Source organism: Bacillus rossius, chromosome 5 (genome assembly GCF_032445375.1).
Source record: "Bacillus rossius redtenbacheri isolate Brsri chromosome 5, Brsri_v3, whole genome shotgun sequence".
Classification (NCBI taxonomy): domain Eukaryota; kingdom Metazoa; phylum Arthropoda; class Insecta; order Phasmatodea; family Bacillidae; genus Bacillus; species Bacillus rossius.
Window position 1 is genome coordinate 84,173,500 of NC_086333.1, and position 18,997 is coordinate 84,192,496.

General features: G+C 38.7%; 1 protein-coding gene across 1 annotated transcript in view; it reads left to right on the top strand.

Annotated features, from left to right (window-relative positions):
- Nucleotides 1–15,209, top strand: part of LOC134532168 (mediator of RNA polymerase II transcription subunit 12) — a 99,781-nt gene extending 84,572 nt beyond the window's left edge. Inside the window, exons 35-40 of the mRNA XM_063368546.1 lie at nt 3,909–4,080; nt 5,731–5,875; nt 6,805–6,905; nt 9,310–9,539; nt 12,878–13,030; nt 13,464–15,209. Coding sequence (XP_063224616.1) covers nt 3,909–4,080; nt 5,731–5,875; nt 6,805–6,905; nt 9,310–9,539; nt 12,878–13,030; nt 13,464–13,700 — 1,038 coding nt within the window. The 3' untranslated portion in view covers nt 13,701–15,209. The remainder of the gene's footprint in view (nt 1–3,908; nt 4,081–5,730; nt 5,876–6,804; nt 6,906–9,309; nt 9,540–12,877; nt 13,031–13,463) is intronic.
- Nucleotides 15,210–18,997: the final 3,788 nt, after the last annotated feature.

Genomic DNA, 18,997 nt, shown 5'->3' on the forward strand with positions numbered 1-18,997 from the left:
TTGTCCTGGGCTGTATAGCAATGGACAAGTGATGTTTAGAACACAGGTATATGTCCTATTGTATTGGATTGACTGCCGTTCGAATAACTTCAAAGAAATGTTTGACCAATGTTATAACTGTTACTGACAAATAGTCTCTAGCCACTGAGCAAGCTGGTGGCAGTGGATTTTATTTTTCACGAAGAATAATATTGGCCAAAGTGCTATTGTATTTATTTCTTACACTGTTTGTTTACATTAATTTTTAATCAAGACTGTAAAGTATGTTGTGATGTTGTGGTTATGTTTACCGCTTTGGTGTTTACAAATTCGTTGGCACGCAATTTATCATGGTTAATAGAAATAAATACCCCTATTGGTTTTCAAATGAGTTAATCCAGTTTCTGAAGGCTAAAGAGAAATATTTTAAACTATACAAGAAGAATAAAACTAAACTCAGTTATGAGCGCTTTTCTATTAAACGGAAATACGCGAAGGCAAAACTTAAACTTGACAAGCAAGTGTGGTTAAATGCTCTGGAAATTATACAAAGTCAGAAGGTAGGTTGCAGTTATTATCATAAGCTTCCATAAATTTCTATTTTTGTTAATTTGTACAATCAATTGTTAGGTTAGAAAGTGCATATTTCTCTCTGTGCCGACACTGTTCTATATTCGGGTTTACGCTTTTCATTGTCAAATTACGTCATATCTGATACATCTACAATATGAGTCACATTCCGAACATTAACATACAGGTTTCTCTCTGATTCAGTTATCACTGACCAAACTTTTGATTTGAGTAGATTCTTGGTAAAAATCTTACGTCGCGGCTTTACCGGAAATGAATGATCAAATTCCAAAAATACTATTTTCGAATACTAGAGATGTTCCTATATTTACCCAGAAAACAGCGTTGATAAATACCTACTAGTGTTTGAGAAATCATAGTTTATTTATAGCTTACATTACAATATCTGTGCATTGATGTGGCCCGCCGCCATTTATTGCTTTCCTGCGTAGGTCTGTGTGGTTACTTTTTGGAGAACTTAAGTGAAATCGTGAGAATGGTCTCTTAGGTTAGGTACATTAAATAGACTTTAAAACATCTTGGATGGTTAGTTAGGTTAGTATAACTATATTAAAAGTACTGTAAAAATATTTTTAATGGTTGCTTAGAAATTACCAATTTAAGATGTAGGTAGGCGGCTCTTACGTGAAGTAACAATAAAATTCGAAAAATACTTTATTTGTATACTAGAGATTTTTTTTTTACCACGAAAACAGCATTTCTATTTTTCCGTTTATAGGTCACTATAGATAGCCTATGCATTGAAGTGGCTGTCGCAATGTTGTGCGTTAATTGCGTTGCCGATCCTGTGGTTTTCCATACATATTTTGTATTTGGATATTGTGATGCAGTGGAAGGTAAATACAAATAAAAATTTAAATAAAAACAAACAAACTGAAACGTTGAACTTTGACAGGAAGTTTTTTTAACAGTCCGGAGGTGTTAAGTGCCGACTTGTTGCATGTTATAGCACATAACATTACGTACAAAAAGGAATTATTACGTTTTATACACATAATTGGCAGTGGAATGTTTGCAGGACGGTTGGTATTCTGTGTAGGGGCGTGGTTTGGGCGTAGGGGCGGGAAGAGAAAAGGGGCGGTGGGGGGGGGGGGGGGGGCGGGGGGGTGTTGTCAAGCACTAGTCAGTCGACCCTTCAAGATGTTTGGAGACAACAGTACATTATTTTCCTGTTTGTGAGTTTTGTTTTCGATACTAAACATTTTCTTCCGAATTTCCATTTAGTTTGAAAATGCCATGCGAGATATAAAATGTTAAAAACGTTCAACATTTCGTCGAATTGACTTGATCTTCATCAGCCGTGGTGAATGAGTTTGTGATCAATCATCAGGATTCAACCAGCTGATCCAGGTAGGAAATGAAGCAACATATTTTATGTATTATTTCCTGACTGGTATTTTATATATATATATATATATATATATATATGTCTGTGTGTGTGTGTGTGTGCGCGCGCGTGTGCGTGTGTGTGTGTGTGTGAAAGTATAAGTATGTATGAAATGTCTATAGCTTGATATGGTTTTTAAGAAACCTTTAAAAATGCATAAAAGAAAAGGGTGTGTGTATGTGGTGGTACACATATTTGTGACACTTAATGTTTTTTTCAATTTTTTTCAAAATTTGATTCTATTATTTCTATGGAACTTAATATTTTCTGATATTACTTAAGTTATGAGAGATAAGTTTCCATAAAAGAATTATTTAATTTAGTGAACATTGTTTTAATCAGAGAATGGTTGCTGAATATTTTCTCTGAGCTGGGGTAGAGTAGGACTCGCTGGTTTAATGTCAGGGGCGTGCGGGCACCACCTTGTAGCTAAGAGCATACGGACCCGCCAGACACACTCATTACAGGGTCATGACCCTGTAACGTGAGGGGAACGAGACTCAAAAAAAGTTCCCCTGTTTAAGGGGTCCACCTAGTCAGGGGTGTATATGCGTAAGTGAGGTGGGATGAGAAGGGCCACGCTCGCTGCTGTTTCTAGCGCAAGGCTGTGAGCTTGGTGCAGTCCTCTCGTCGTGCATAGAGCAACTATGAGGTGAGATATGAAGAGGTAACACCATAACATTATATGACAGGGAAATGAAGATAAATGTGTCCTGCATGTCCCTTGGGTGCTTTGAAGATTTTCTCAGGCGTTTCCTGTCAAAAAATTATTGTGGATCCGTGCATTTAGGACCTTTTTACTCTCCTAAAAATACAGTTTAATAAAGAGATGCGGAAACTGATCTACCCATCTGCCCTCAGTGAATTTTTAAATGGTTTTCGTAAACAGTATACTCAATATCTTGGAACAGCTTCCGGCTTGCAGGGTGTTTTTCTGAAGCTCCTCGTACCGTGTGTGTGCCCGGGTAGGCGGGTCCCTTGTGAGCCACCTAGGTGTCTCTAATAAGACAGCTTTAAAATAAATAAAATCCATAGATGTCTCTGTTTGACTCAGCCGAAATGTGGTTGAGGACTATAGAGAATTATTACATTAGCTTTGTGAATAGTTTTTATTCTCAAGAATAAAGGTGCATTACATTTTTATTTTATCAATATGTAACTGGAGGAGTATGAGTAAAATGTTTTCAATTTACCATGATCTTCATCTTTATCCTTCTTGTGATATTGTTGGTGTTCAGTGTTACTTTTGAAAGTGGTTTTATTTGTAAATTGTATATACAGTAGGTGGTGGTCAAGAGCGGTGTGCTTCTCCTACTTAGCACTAACTTGTTTCATACTTGGCTTTCTACCATGCTAGGAACTTCTTACGGTGTTTGTAATGAGGTACCTCCTCTCTGGAACGACTGTGCAGGGCAAGAGAAACAGTCACAGTGGGCGTGGCTTAGGAAGGGAGCTGCTAATAGGGACAGCTCTACACAGCAACACTGGCGAGATTGCCATAGATAAACCTGGCAGTATATACCTACTAGGGTTTTCTGTAAAGTTTCCAACCTCAACATGAAAATGGTAGCACTCGTCAACAAAAATTGGGGAATGTGTTTGCTCATGCTTTGGAACATACCTTCTGAAATTTCCAGCCATTTTGGACATTCAGTTGTTTTTTTTTTTAACAATTGTTTGCACGAGTCTCTGTGCAATGAACAAAGGTGATGGATGCCCTCCCCATTCGACGAAAATCTCTGTTCCCCGAGTGAAGATTTTAGCCTATGGAACAGAAAAAAATGTCAGTTGGGTTTGAATGTAAGGAGGGCGGTCAAGCAGTTCAAACAGCAATTGGTACATTTTTGCTAATGCGTGTTGCTTATTTCTCCAGAGGAACTGAAGTGCCCCTGTGTGGGTGTCGGGGTTGCCGACGGACAGACGTGAGCGCGGGGCGTGGGGTTGCCGGCAGGCGCAGGCTCCGGCGCCCATGCAGCACATGGGGTACCCGGGCCAGGGGGGCATGTTCCCCTCGCAGCCGCAGTGGGGCTACAACCAGCAGCAGCCGGGCCAGGCCCCGCCGCAGCAGCCGCAGCAGCAGCAGCAGCAGCAGCAAGGCTACTACCCCCAGCAGCTGCCCACCGGTGCGTTCTCGATACTCAACACTCACAAGTCAGTATGTTTCATTTCCCATCCATGGATCATCGCAGGTAAGTGCTTTCTTACACTAGTTTTACATACACGTATCCTGTTACTACTTGCCTTGCCCTTAGGTTTAACTTTGCCAGTTTCTATCGTCCCTCGATTACCTTATTTTTTTGCTAGTTCTAATTATTATTAGGCAATGAAGATTCTTTTCTTTAATATATATGTAATTATTTACAGATTCATTTGACTACAGTAGTGAGATAGTTATCTGTTTTTTTAATTGTAGGCTAAGTTTTAACTTATAAGCAAACTGATTATATACTTTTTATGTGTATTACATGTACACATTTATTTGTCCAGCGAAGTATGGATTAGGAAAGGAAATTAGTACCGTTGGCGCTGATCCTTAGGCCCTGTGGCCCTTCTAAGCCAATCCAGCATATGATTAATGAACAATTCCATCGTTCCAAGTGCTTATAGTGTTTAATTTTTCTCTTTTAAATATATAAACTTGTGTTGGATTAGAGTGTCAAGTGTATTTCACATCAAGGGTGGCTGGGCCATTTCTGTGGAACGCTTGTTAGCTCCTCTGGCGGAAGGACGCAGTCTGACTCGTGAGCCGGTCTAGGCAGTCGCTTTGTTCCTCTCTCCTCGAGACAGCGCTCTCATGCCGTGGTTAGTTGTGTGTTTATTTCGTTGGATAGTTTCACGATGAACCGGCAATCAACGGCGCAGCCACCAAGTGCGTAGTCTCCGTTCGACACGTCTGTGATAACTGGATGGTTAAACCAGCCTGAATAATAAATAGTGTCCATGTACATCATTCTTGGTCCAGCCACTCTGATTTCGAGTTAGACCTTGTACTTTTGCTGTCCTGCCGCCTCCCCCTCTTGACCTTGTCCTGTAGACCGTGAATCTGCAGATTTGCACCCATCCGAGCTAGCTCTTATTTACAAGCACTGCGGCGACACAGTTATGCCAAAACATTATTACCTTTTATAATAGAAAAGTGATTTTATACTTAATGAAGAACTACAAAGATGACAATAGTTATTTATTATATGGTAGTTGAGCTAACAAACTTGCATGTCTTTGGTCATTTGCTGTGTGCATTTTTAAATAAAGGTTAATTGAAGTTTACTTTGAGTATGTATGGGCTATTCAAAGGGTAGCTGACAAACTAAATGTAAAATGCCAACGTGTCTTGACTTTCCAATGCAAGACAAGGCCATGTAAGACGTGAGCCCACTTGCGCCCCACTACCGGACTTCATCCGGACACACAAACCATTCTCTTTGCTCAATATATCATTCAAGAAACTGGACCTACCAACGATTTCCATACTTATATCATCTAGGTGTTTGGAACGTAGTGGAACATAAATTACAATTTTTAACTTTCATATGATGTTATCAATGGGTGTTATTTATAGCTCTGAAATAAGAGTAAATTTCTTTAAGTAGTACCTACTTACGTATCTTTTAAATCTTGATATTTTGGTTTGTGAAAAATGTTTGATTGATTCTTGTCATTTTCCTTGCTGTGTGATAGTTGTTGTAGATAAAGGTCAGTTGCGTTCATTGAGAGCACGTGATCTGCGATGTGCTCGCCAGTGGTGACTTCGACAGCGTGCGGTGTGCCGGCAGGGCTGAGGTTCGAGCGCGCGGGCAACCAGTCGAAGCAGGCGCTGTCCAACATGCTGCGCATGCGGCAGCCCCCGACCCAGTTCATGGGCACGCAGCAGCCTCCGCCCGGCTTCCCCCAGAACATGCAGCGCCAGCCGCTCATCAGGTCAGTCGCTGGCATTGTCGGTCAAGTTATTACAAAACACATCCAAGCACAATGCAAGCAAGCATATCACTACATTGTATAAAACAAGAGTCGCTTCCCGCTGTCTGTCTGTCTGTCCCTTTGTATGCTTAGATCTTTAAAACTACGCAACAGATTTTGATGCGGTTATTTTTTTAATGGATAGAGTGATTCAAGAGAAAGGTATATATGTATAATACATGCATAATATAGTAGATAAACACTAATAGTTTTAGAGGTTTCTAATGTGATGTCGTAAATAAACACATTTTTTTGCGCTTACATTGCAAACGCTGGTTGAACCCTATGAGATAAATAAAAATAATGTACTACAGTATTGTACACCGTAAAAAGGTCTACAAAAAAGTCCTTGATGGTATATGTCTATCTCTTAGGGATAACCCACAATAACCATTTTTTATCCTTTACTTTTTACGCGAAATAATGGCTTATTTACGAAGCAATACAGCAATATGCGAAAATTGAATCTGAGAGATTGGCCTACATCCGTAATAATCAAACTAAATTGAGAGCACAAAATTATTATTACTATATCAATATTATGTAAAGAGATTCTGTAGTATATTTAGTATCAGCATTGCACCCGTGCGAAGCCGGGTTGAAGATACAGGAAAGTTGTTGCCTCTGTAGCATACGAGGGCCAAGTGACAGATCTGGACACTGCTCATACCAGGCGCAAGACTGTGCTTGAAGCGATATCTTGTTTTACATCTGGTCAGATCTCTAGCTTCCCACCGAGGGATCGGGTTTCAGTCGCCGGCAGGTCAAGCCAGTATCATTAGTGAGTGGGAAACATGACACGTTGCCATGAGCAAGGTGCATGTTGTCATGTGTGTGTGGTGATGTGTGGTGATATGCGGTGATGTGCGGTGATGTGCGGTGATGTGCAGGCACCCGCTGAGGGCACAGCACACTCCCGGACTGCAGCCCCCGCAGCAGGGCATGTTCCCCCAGCAGCAAGGCGGCCCCATGTACTCTGGCATGCAGCAAGGTAGTCCACCTTCCTCAGTTTATACACATATGATTAGAGACCGGAAAAATTCGCGAATTAATTTCGCGATAGGCTAAAATACAAATGGTTATACCTCAGTGCTGCCTCTGCCATTGGCTCACAACTCACCTGGATGAATCTGGGCCAATGAGAAACACCCGACCAAATCTTTATCGAATCACAGGCTGCTACGCTGGAACGTCTCACAAGACAACAGCCAATGAGTGGGTGGCATTTGACCAAGTGTAGGTAGAACTATGGAGTTCATCCTGGAGGTCAATGAACCCGCAAATTTTTCCGGTCCCTACATATAATTCATTATAGTCGTATTTATTGACAGGTTTAACTGTGGATGAACCTGTAAGCTTTGAACGTTTGAACACCAGAGAACTGTTCGACCTGTGAATTATAACTAAAAATTGATTTTGGCCAAGGAAAATAATTATGGAATGCAGTATGGTCTAAAATGTGCCAATAAAAAAAATACTTGTTTCGAGACCGTACGATTCTCGTTACGCTCAACTTTTACGGAATCGCTGGAATCGAGGAATCAACCTTGCAATCCCTAGTTTATTCTGATAAACTTTTGACATTTCGAAGATTCGTACATCCCTAGTAGTAGCTTACTTTCTGCATTTATCTATAACACAATAGACATTGCGATTTGCGCCTTGAAAGCAACATAAAAAAACGTAAATAAAAATGCCAAAATCTAGTAAAATTCACTGTAAATATGTTTGTAATATTGCCCAATGGGTGTGTGGCTGTTGTAAATAACTAAAACTATTGTATAATTTGAGTTTAAATTAGGGATGGGTCTTTTCCACATTTGTTTGATTTTAATTCCACAATTTACCTTGATTCCAGGTTTGATTCCGATTCTAATTACTTATTTTACTTTCTTTCTGAATGAAATTATGGAAATTCAAGCAGAAGTTAAATCTCAAAAATAATACTCAAAATAAGTCTATAAAGATATGTACATTTTTTGAATATTTACATCTGAAAAGCTTGCAAGTATTTTTGAAATACATGATCCATGATTATGTGTTCTTGTGAAATTCCCTTCTCCTGCCATAATCTTTTACAATTTTGATTGTTGTGTTTCAGTTTATATTGAAATTAATCACTAACTGTTCATGAGAGATTTTTGGTTTATCGTGATTCAAATTCACAATAGATTTAATAATAACGCTTACGCAAGTTAGCGTGGTATAGGCGAATGAAACATCAAAATAAACATGAAAAAAAATGGCTTTTTGTACAAAAATTTGTTAACGCACGGGAAGTAACATGTGCTGAAAAATAAATCTTTTGCATTCAAGTTAATGATTACATAGACATAAATCCAACAACCTTCTTTTAAGCAAAAAATAATAATATTTACGTAAAAGTTAGCTTTAGTATATGAAAGATGGAAGAAAATAAACTAAAATCTTTATGAATAAGGCCGGGTTTATAGAAAACGCAAGAACGCAGAAACGCAAGAAACGCAACTACGGTAAAAGTCCAACCTTAACTCTTCTACCAGCACGTTTATAAAAAACGCAAGACACGCAAGAACGCAAGAACGCAACGCAGAAGTTGTTCAACTTTCTACTTCTTGCGTTTCGGCCTTCTATACTGGTTGCTTAATATGTGGAAACTGAAACTGTCATGTAATGCATATAGAAGGCTCTGCGATTGTAATTAATCGTTACGCTTGTGTTTATTTATGTTTTGGGCTGGCATTCTTCTAGTGAATACAGCGCAATGGAGGAAGCTGATAAATTTCTTGTTCAGCTTATCCAAAATTTTCCCTACCTGTACGATAAGTACAACAAAAATTTTAAAAATAATCATGACTTATTCCTGAAATTTTAATTTTTGACGTTGGCGATGGCCGGCGTCCTTGCGTTTTTTATAAACGACTGTGAATTTCTTGCGGTTGTCGCGTCCTGCGTTCTTGCGTTTCTGCGTTCTTGCGTTTTCTATAAACCCGGCCTACTGTGTTACACAGTTGGCCACCCAGCGTTTAATTATTTTTTATTTTATTTAATATTTATTTAATATTTGTTGCATGCCTACCTACAGCTTATGGCCTTGGGTGGTATGCACGATACAAACAACACAGATACACGCAGACGGAACAAAACAATACAAAATACAAGATGACAAAACAGAAACAATACGCACAACATGCAACATTTAACAATTAGTAAATAATTTCTGTACAAGATTTATAATGTAGGAAATAAGAATAACACAAAAAAAAATATAAGTTAGGAATAGTTGTATTTCTTTTAATTATTATTTTGCTATCTAATACAGGGAAGAACCTTGCATGTTTATTGTACTTGAACATGACATGATGGATGCTTGAGTGGCGGGGCGGACAGTAGCACAGGGTGTGCGGGTGACGCAGGCATGAGCCAGAGCTACGGCGGCTACGCCTCACAGCCGGGCCCCCAGATGATGGGGCAGCAGGCCCAGCCCATGATGGGCGGCTTCCCGGGGCAGCAGGGCGCGGGCTTCATGGCGCAGCAGCAGGCCATGATGCCGCAGCAGCAGCGGGCGGCCGGGCCTCAGGAGTACGTGGGCGCGCCGGCCGGCCTGGTGGCCCAGCAGCGCGGCCAGCGGCCCCAGTACCTGCAGGTGCCACGCTCTAACTAGCCTTTCCACACACTTAACAGGTGTCCGTGAACAGTGGCGTAGCCAGGATTTGTGTATGGGGGGTGTTAAGAAGCATGTTTCCCCCCCTCCCTTTCCCGTATTAAAGCGGTGGGGTCCGGGGGTCCTCCCCCAGGAAAATTTGGATTTTAAGGTGTAAATAGTGAAGTTTTCGGTACTTAAATTTAAATATTGTAATGGTAAAAATTGTATTAATTTTTAATATGAAATTTGTTTGAGTGATGAATAAGAAATTTAATTAAAGATTTGGTGCTAAAGGGGGGGGGGGGGGGGGTGGTTTGAACCCCTAAAACCCCCCCCTGGCTACGCCCCTGTCCGTGAAACATTGATGCAAAATACAGTAAAACGAAAGAAAAAAAAAAGAAAAAAAAAGAGAGAGAGAGAGATACATACCATTTCTACCTGAATATAACGTGATGATTTTTTAACAAAACCGATAAATCTAAAAGAGGGGGTCGCATTGTAATATCAGACTTGTGTCTTGCCACTGAAAGATTTGAATTTACGGCGATGGGGAACGGCTTAGTTGAAAAACTGCACGCTTTAACTGTGTCACTTAAGCCAATTTAGACAGCTGTTAATTAATTACTGCCTCCTAAACCTCCGCTTAGTTGAGAAACTTCATGATCTGCGTGTGAACCATCTCTTTATGTCACTGAGAATGATATTTTTATCTTGAAGAAAATGACTAGTATGTACTGTGTCGACTGTAGGTGTTTTGTTTACTGCAGTGAAGCGCCATTAAAAGTGGGCCAAAATATTATTTTTTTCCCTCCAGTCACATACACACCAACTTTCTTCCCATAACATGGTTTCCCATTTCTTCATTAATTTTAATAATTTTGGTTTTTTTTATATGCTATAGATAATCACAACCGCAAACCATCTGTAATCATTGCAACATCTTTTCCACAAATATGTGCGCTTTCAAACTACGTGCAAGATGTCGTCATTTAACCAACAGCAGGATAAACAACATTGAGCTTGATGGAACTTTTAGCTATGAAGCATTGTCTTGTAGTGTTGTCAAGTTTTGAATAAGCAGTGCACCATGCTTTTAAACACACGTCATAAAAAATTCTGTGTGGATTATTAGATGAATATGGTAATATGCACACAATTTTAAAAAAAGATAGTTAACTCACTTTCTTTAACAAATGGCCATTGAAGAAACCATTATGGCTTATCTGAAAAAATTCCCTGACAGATGAAAAAAAATCCCTGACTTTTCCCGGTCTGTGGCCACCCTGAAAGATATGATGGTGGTGGTATGTTCTATGGATTGAGAAAACAAACTTTGCTCTCCTTTAAAATAGAGATGCTTGTCTAAAGCAATAGCAATGATTGTTTTTCGCAAATGCTTCTCTCATGCTAAAGAACTTGGTTAAATTTGGTTTCACTATATTTCATCTCACATTGTTTTTTCTTCACTTTTTTTTTATCAGATTTCTGCATATAAACTATACCTATCCCTCACTTAGCACGACTAATTTCGTTCCTAAAAATGCTCATGTTATTCAATTGCGTATTCTGAAGCATTAGTTTCCATAAATAGCAAGGCTAATTTAATTTATGTTCCAAAAATGTCTAGGAAAATATACTTTACGTAATATAAAAGCGTAGAATGACACTCAATGATAAATATGTCATACCATTTATCTTTATATGCCTCCCATCGCACTTTGTATGACAAATACGACACCGCGTAACAGGAGATACGATACGTGGTTATGAACTTTATGGTCAGTCGGCTGGCTGACTTGCCCGCCCGGGCGTGATCTTCAACTCACGTCGCGTACCCTTCCAAACCATCCTTTACTGAGAGTGAAACCAATATTACTGTCCGGATAATTACATCTTAAATTTCAAAAAATAAAGTGCTTACCATGTCTTATCGCATAATCGTCGCACAATTTATAATACGATCATGTTTCTAAAGTAGGGGTGCGATTTTTATGCGAAAAAAATTGTTGTTAGGTAAAGTTATTCATAAAAACATAACCCTATCATAGAAAAGTACGTTTATTAAAAAAGTAGAGCATAAAAAAGTACGCTGCCAAACAATTTAAATTAATAATTCATGCAACAAAAACCTTATTTCAAATCTAAATAGAAAAAAAAAAATCTGTGACCCGAATGTGAGCCTGAACTAATGCATAATTATCGTCGTAGTACACTCTCACCACAAAAAAGTGCGGGCTATCAACTGTAGTAAAATCGGCACAAGACAGAGAGTGCGTGTTGCATGCAATCGGCAAGATATCAATATCGATATTTGATTACGTGTGCGGGCTTTATACGGGAAGCAACATAGCCAAACATGAATTATGCCTACTAGCGCTGGCTACATTTTTATAAACTGTACACCGCGGCGACGCAGACTTAACAGATAAAGGTTATAACATTTAAAAACGTCTTTAAAAGAAAATTGTGCGCACAGTTGACTTGCTTAAAACTAAAGTGCGACCAACATAAGCGTGGCCTTCATGTCAATCTGCGTGCCGTAATACTTCTAGTTTTGTCTGAAATACTTGAACTCGATGCATTATGAGTGATCAAGCACGTACAGTTACCAGCAGCTGAATGGGCAGACGTTGCTTTTGTTTGTGTGAATTCCTTGCCACTGGCTAGACTGAATTCACGGCCCGGTCTGTGGTCAGGCGACAACGGTACGGCACGGCGGCATACGCACGGACGTAAAAAAATTTAGTTCTTTACACTCCATAGCCGCAATTTAACTTGCCATAGCTGATGTTTGTACAACAGCCGATAGCGTAGACAGACCTGCGCACGCATCTCTTCCCCCCTTGTTTAGCTAACTCTATCCCACGGCACATCTGTTGTTTACAGAAGTTGAAACTGACTTTGTGGCATCGTGCCCGACTATTTTTTTTTGCCTCTGGAGATTTTGCGCTAACTGAAATTTACAGACGTGCTATTCAAGACTGGGGCATTAAAATTAACATTGTGCTAAATTAATCAGTGCAATCTGAAGATGTGCTAAGTGAGGGATAGGTGTACGGTGAAAAACAAAAATATAGCATTGAATTATTATTAAAATTATTATTAAAATTACTGCATGTGATTTATGATTTAAGGAACCGATGTCCTGCGCTAATAAAAAAAATGGGAAAAATTTAATTGGAAAATGATTTTCGGGTGGATAACATGATCGGGGAAAAAAAAAAAAATATTTGATTCCATCTTAACCTAGCTTTCTGATAGTCCTCTTGTCCACTGTCGACTTGCTCTGAATGGCCCCTGGTGAGGTTGGTGAGGTGGGCGAGGTGGGCTGTGCACAGGCACCCAACGTGACGATGGCGACGATGAGCGGGCCGCAGGGGCAGCCGGCGCCCCCCTACGGGCGGGTGGGCGCGGGGCAGGGCCCCCCTTCCTGCCACCCCTCGCAGCAGCAGAGCCAGCAGTTCCAGCAGCAGCAGGTCTGTCGCCGGCGGGTAATGCCTTTCACATCTCACAACAACGAACTGCCACCATCCTCGACACAGCGACGGTCTGAGCTGTCGCAACTAGCACTTCTCCGTGGTGGGCTCCCGCTGTGCAGCTCAGCTAGCACGAGCGCTGGGACACCGCAGCTAGTGACGTGGCATCACCCCAGGAGCTGAACATGTCGTATTTTGTAGTATGTCTTATTGATATTAGATAGGATCGGTTAAAGAACCACGTAAGATTGGAAACATCACATGTTCACAAGTTGGGTTTTTTCGTGGGGCGCTCCTGTCAATCTTCCATTCTCACCGGTTCCTGTGGTTGACGAGATGCAACCGTAATTATTCACGTACACTTGGATGTTCATTTTGTACCTTGTAATAAGTGTGTGTGCAAGTTGCATGGCGGCCAGCTCCTAGTGAGGTTGTCTCGTGTTGGCAGCAGCAACAGCAACAACAGCAGCAGCAGCAACAGCAACAACAGCAGCAACAGCAGCAGCAGCAACAGCAACAGCAGCAGCACAACTCTCGCCAGCAGTACCTCATGATGCAGCAGATGTTGCAGCAGAAGAAGCAGCAGCAGCAGGGCCAAGGCCCGCCCTCCTCCGTCATGATGGGCCAATCGCAGCAGCCCGCCGGCCAGCCCAACCCCTACTCCCACCAGCCCCCGCCGTACTAGTACCTGCTCCGCCGATGAACTCTCACGTCCGTCGTTTGTGCGCTGTGATTGACCTCAACGAAATGAAACGAAACGTTTCCACAGCAATGAAACCAAGGGGCGTAGCGCAGTTCCTAATGCACGCGGTAATCATCATGAGACTTGAGGTTGCTGGAACTTTACCACCAGCAGTTTTATATCAGTTGTTCGGGACCACGGCTGTACCGCTAACCGATTTGGCGGTATTATTGAACATGAATTTTGTTTTAGTCAAAATTAGCACAGTCCAATTATTTGCTGCTGTGTGGCAAAAAATATGTGCATGTTGCCAGAATCCAACCAAACAAATCAAAATGGCAGGACTTGTAGGTGCTGTAATACGTAAGGTGGGAACAGGAACACTGTGCCGTGCTCCTCAGTTCTACCGCCACACAGAGACCTCGTCGTAAGGAACACCAACACGTGGAGGTCGCGAGGGTGGATACAAGGACAGGCTCAAGCAGTTACCAGCAGGTGTATGGACTACATTCTCACATCGTCAGACAACCTGTTGTGTAAGGAGCAGCTGTAAGCTCTTTAAACTTACGTGGAATTCGTATCTAACATGCCAGAAAAAGTTTACTGAAAAATAGTAGGTTTGTGTAAATTCTGTATTTATTTCATTAAACAAAATAATTTGCAGAGAACTGGCATAAATATGAAACAAAATCTTTGCTTTAAAGTTCACTTAAAACTTTGGAGCAAATATTATTTAACAAGTGAATGATGTGTGCATATATATATTTATAGAAACACCCAAATTTTGAAGTTACTTATTGTAAGTCATATTATATATTCAAGATATCCTCTTACAGTCCTGTTCACCTTACATGTAAAACCTTAATATTTTTGTTACATGCCTCACTTTCATTCTAGGTTGCTTTAAGTAGAGGTCTTTTTTTAGTTAAGTATTAAAAAAAATTTTATTTATTTAATTATTAAGGTTTTTTCTGCAGTGAAGAATACATGTATTTAACTTTCGACTTTCACACTTATCTCATGTATTCTAAATAAATACATGTTAGGTATTTAAAAAATATCTATTTAACTCAATTACTTTATTTAGATTCTTGCTAAGAATTTCAATTGAATAAAAAAAATATATATATTGTTTGTTTAAACAAGATTTTTTCCCAGCCATTATTGGTTATAAATTTGAGATGCCAACCCCAGTGCTTCCTTCCCGAGGAACAGAGCGATGCCGAGACCTTGTTGACTGCCTCGCCACAACACAGCAGAGTAGCAGTGGTTCCCGCCAGAGCGTGTGCACAAGACAATTTCCAGTGCAAGGCCAGCTGTTGTGCCCCAAAAACTAGGGCTGTGAAAATATTTGAAATTTCAACTACGAATAATAAACTACCGTATTTACTCGCGTATGGGTCGCACATTTTATGCTAATTTATTGTTCAATAAAATGTACTGTGCCCCTATGCAATATGTAATTTTGGGTTAAAAAAAAGTATTAAAATGGTAAAATGTGAGTGTAAATAACTAGCCTGTGTTGATTTTTTTGTAAATATGTTACGAGTAAGTATGTATAAATTATTTATTAAAAATGTCTCCGCAGTGTGTTTATAGCGTCATGAACGTCTGCCTGCTGTCGGGGGCTACCCGGCCGCCGCTGGTAAGTGACTAGTGACAAGGCTGTCTGCTGGGCTGACCTCGGCAAGAGGGGAGAATATAACATGAACCAGCCGGAGAGTGCCTGTGGCCATGCGGCAGTGTTCATGGTTCTCCCTCCGTCGCTGTAAATGTCCGTGAACTGGCACCGTACACAATCGTCACGTTTATATCTTGACAGGTTTTTGTGACAAAAATGTATCCAAACATTGCATTTTGGCATGAGATCCCCTATGCTTTCTACTGCAACATTCAGTGACAAAAACTGCTGAAAAGGCAGTTGGTTTTTTTTTTTTTAATTGGAAGAACTTGCAATAAAAATTGAGCAGGATGCCTTCTTTTCTCTCTTGGAGGAGGAGACCGGTAACAAAAAATACATTAGGAAGGGAAACGACGTAGGGATGGGGCGAATCCTGATTTCCTCGAATCCAAATCTTAACTCAAATCCTAGACTGGATTTGCCGAATCTCGAACCCAAACCCGAATCTTTTAACAGATGATATCCACATATCTAATGTAAGTGAGATGTATTCTGCTTGCACTAAAAGTCCCTTGACTTTATCACATGTAGTTTGGTACATTTCTGGTATAGCCTAAGTGTATATAAAGACAAAAAATTTTTCTTGAGAAATTTCAGTTTTAGTACAGATTAGTGGTTAGGATTATTTCTATAAATAACTAGAGGTCTGCGAGCCTAAGAATTTTACTTCGAGCCGAGCTTGAGCTTTTGTGGTACAGTTACACTTTTGGGAAATTATTTTTATCTTAAACTTAGTATAATGTTTGAATAAAGTATTAAAATGAAGTGGGCTTATTAATTTTGGGTAACTATTCACAGAGTGTGTTTACATTTTGCACTGCTAGGAAAAAAATTACATTTTTTTCCATTGAATCTTACCTGTTTCCATTGGTTCATTAGTAACTGATATCATCCAACATAACCAAGTATATGTTTGTGTAAATTTATTATTTATTATTATTTATTATTTATTAAAATTTGTGACATGCACACCAACAGCCGAAGCTTTAGAGGTGTGCACAGAACAAGTAATACAAACACGACACATACAAACGAATAAATACAACATAAACAGGATAATAAAAGACGACACATACAAGCGAATAAATACAACCTACACAGGAAAATAAAGGACGACACAATAACAAACAAAACAAAACAAAACAGCAACTGAGATAATTTTAACTAATTGATCTAAAATTGGAAGAATAAACAGGATTATAAAATTACTCAGAATATTAGGGTAATCATAAAAATTAAAATTTGAAGTTTTTAATAAAATTTTCATATTTATTGAAATTTGAGATAAGTCTGTAAATTAAATCATTATTATTGTGTAAGGAACATAATAGGGATCGAAGGCGGCTTTTGAACTGCGGGACTCGAATACCAGAGTTATCAAGTAAGTATAAGCAATTAATTTTTGAACTATAGCACTTAAACACAAACAGGGCATCCAGATGGATGCGACGATTTGAAAGAGATTCTAATTTGGGTAATTGATGGTGTCTAGAACTAATTATTTTGAAAAATTTATTTTGTATGGATTCAATTTTGTCACTGTCGGTGGTGTTAATACTGTTCCAGATAACTGAGCAATATTCGAGTTTACTTCTAACTAAGGACAAATAAAGAGTAAGAATGGATTCAGTATCAGATGCATAGTAAGTTATATAATTTATTAAATATAAGGTTCTACGGGAAAAGGATACTAAAGAATTAACATGTTGATGAAAGAATAGTTTGGAATCAAGAATAACACCAAGATCTTTTATACTAAGAGATTTGGAAATTTTTGAGTTGTCAAGAAAATAATCATATTTAACTGGATGAATTTTCCTTGTGAAAGAAATAATTTTTGTTTTATCTTTGTTAAGTGAAACTAAATTCATTTTGCACCAATTATCAATTTCAGTAATATCAGATTGAAGAAGCAGACAGTCATTTAAGGAGGAAATTTCTCTGGATATTTTAAGATCATCAGCAAACAGAAAACCAGTAGTATGATGAAGAACTTTAAAAATATCATTGATATAAATATTGAATAATAAGGGAGATAAAGTACCCCCTTGAGGCACACCAGAAGTAGCATGATATAAAGTAGAAGTTTTTTTATTAAGTGAAACAAAGAAACATCTATCTTTAAGGTAACTAGTAAACCAGGTTATATAATTATTACAGAGACCGAAGTTAGAAAGTTTAGCTAGTAAAATGGAGTGATTGACAGTATCAAAGGCTTTAGCCAGATCAAAATAACATGCATCAACCTGCCCCCTTGTTGTAACTTTATTGTATATAGGATTAATAAATGAGAGAAGATTAGTAGAAGTTGTCATACTATTTCTAAAGCCATGCTGATTAGGAGCTAATCTGTTGTTTATTGGAAAGTTAATATGTTTAAATATTATTTTTTCAAAGATTTTAGTAAAGCCATTTAATAATGATATAGGCCTATAATTAAATACACTGAGTTTACTACCCTTTTTATGTATGGGAATAACCTTAGCTATTTTCCATTTAGTGGGAAATACTTGTGATTTTAGACTTGTATTAAATAGATGCAACAATAGAGGCATTAGAATAAAAGAGCAGCCTTTAATAATGAAATTTGGTATACCGTCAGGACCAGTAGACATAGTTGGTTTTAATGATTTAATTCCCCATAAGACCTGGCTTTCTGATAAGAATGATACAGGAATTGAATCGTGAATAATATCGGGATCAATGATACGAGGGTGGTTGGTGGATGGTACATATACACTAGCAAAGTACTTAGCAAAGACATTAGAAAGAATACCAGGATCATTACAGATATCACCATTGACATTAAGAGAATGGGATTCACTATAACCATTTTTCATAACATTGACATATCTCCAGAATTTTTTAGGGTTATTCTTAACCTTATTATTGATACTACGATTCCAATTAGTTTTATCACGCTTAATAAGATTTTTAACTATTGCTCTATATTTAGAGAAAAGAAGGTAATACTGAGTATTATTGTTTCTTTTATAGAGTTTATGAAAGTGTTTTTTAGATTTTAAGGCATGAATTAATTCACCAGAGAACCAATAAGGATGTTTAGAGGCCTTACGTGTGGATAATGGAATGTGAGTATTGATTTTATCACAGATACAAGATGTAAGTTGATCTACAAGAGCATCTACATCAGTGGTGTTATAATATTCATCCCAATTGTGGGTTTTTAGAGAGTTATAAAGGCTTAAGTAATCACCAGCTTTGTAGTTTCTGAAAATAGAATCTGGAGTAAAATTGTGTGAGGTCGCCTCAATAAGTAGTTTAATAAGTAGGGTAGGATGATAGATATCCTCTTTGACCAGAGATTCAACAGCTTTTTCAACCACACAATGGGATAGATTAGAAATACAAAGATCTAGAAGATTATTGGAAGATTGTATTAGGTTGTGCTGAAATAAATCCAAATTAGATATGAAATCAAGCAGGCACTGAGCCTTGGATCTGACATGTGCACGGGCAATATTGAAATAGTGATTTCCTTTCCAATCTATCCCAGGTACATTGAAGTCACCTAAGATAATCACATTATCATGAGAATTAACGAGTTTTTGTTCAAGAGCTTCAAAATACAATGTAAATAGATTAGGTGATGTAGTTG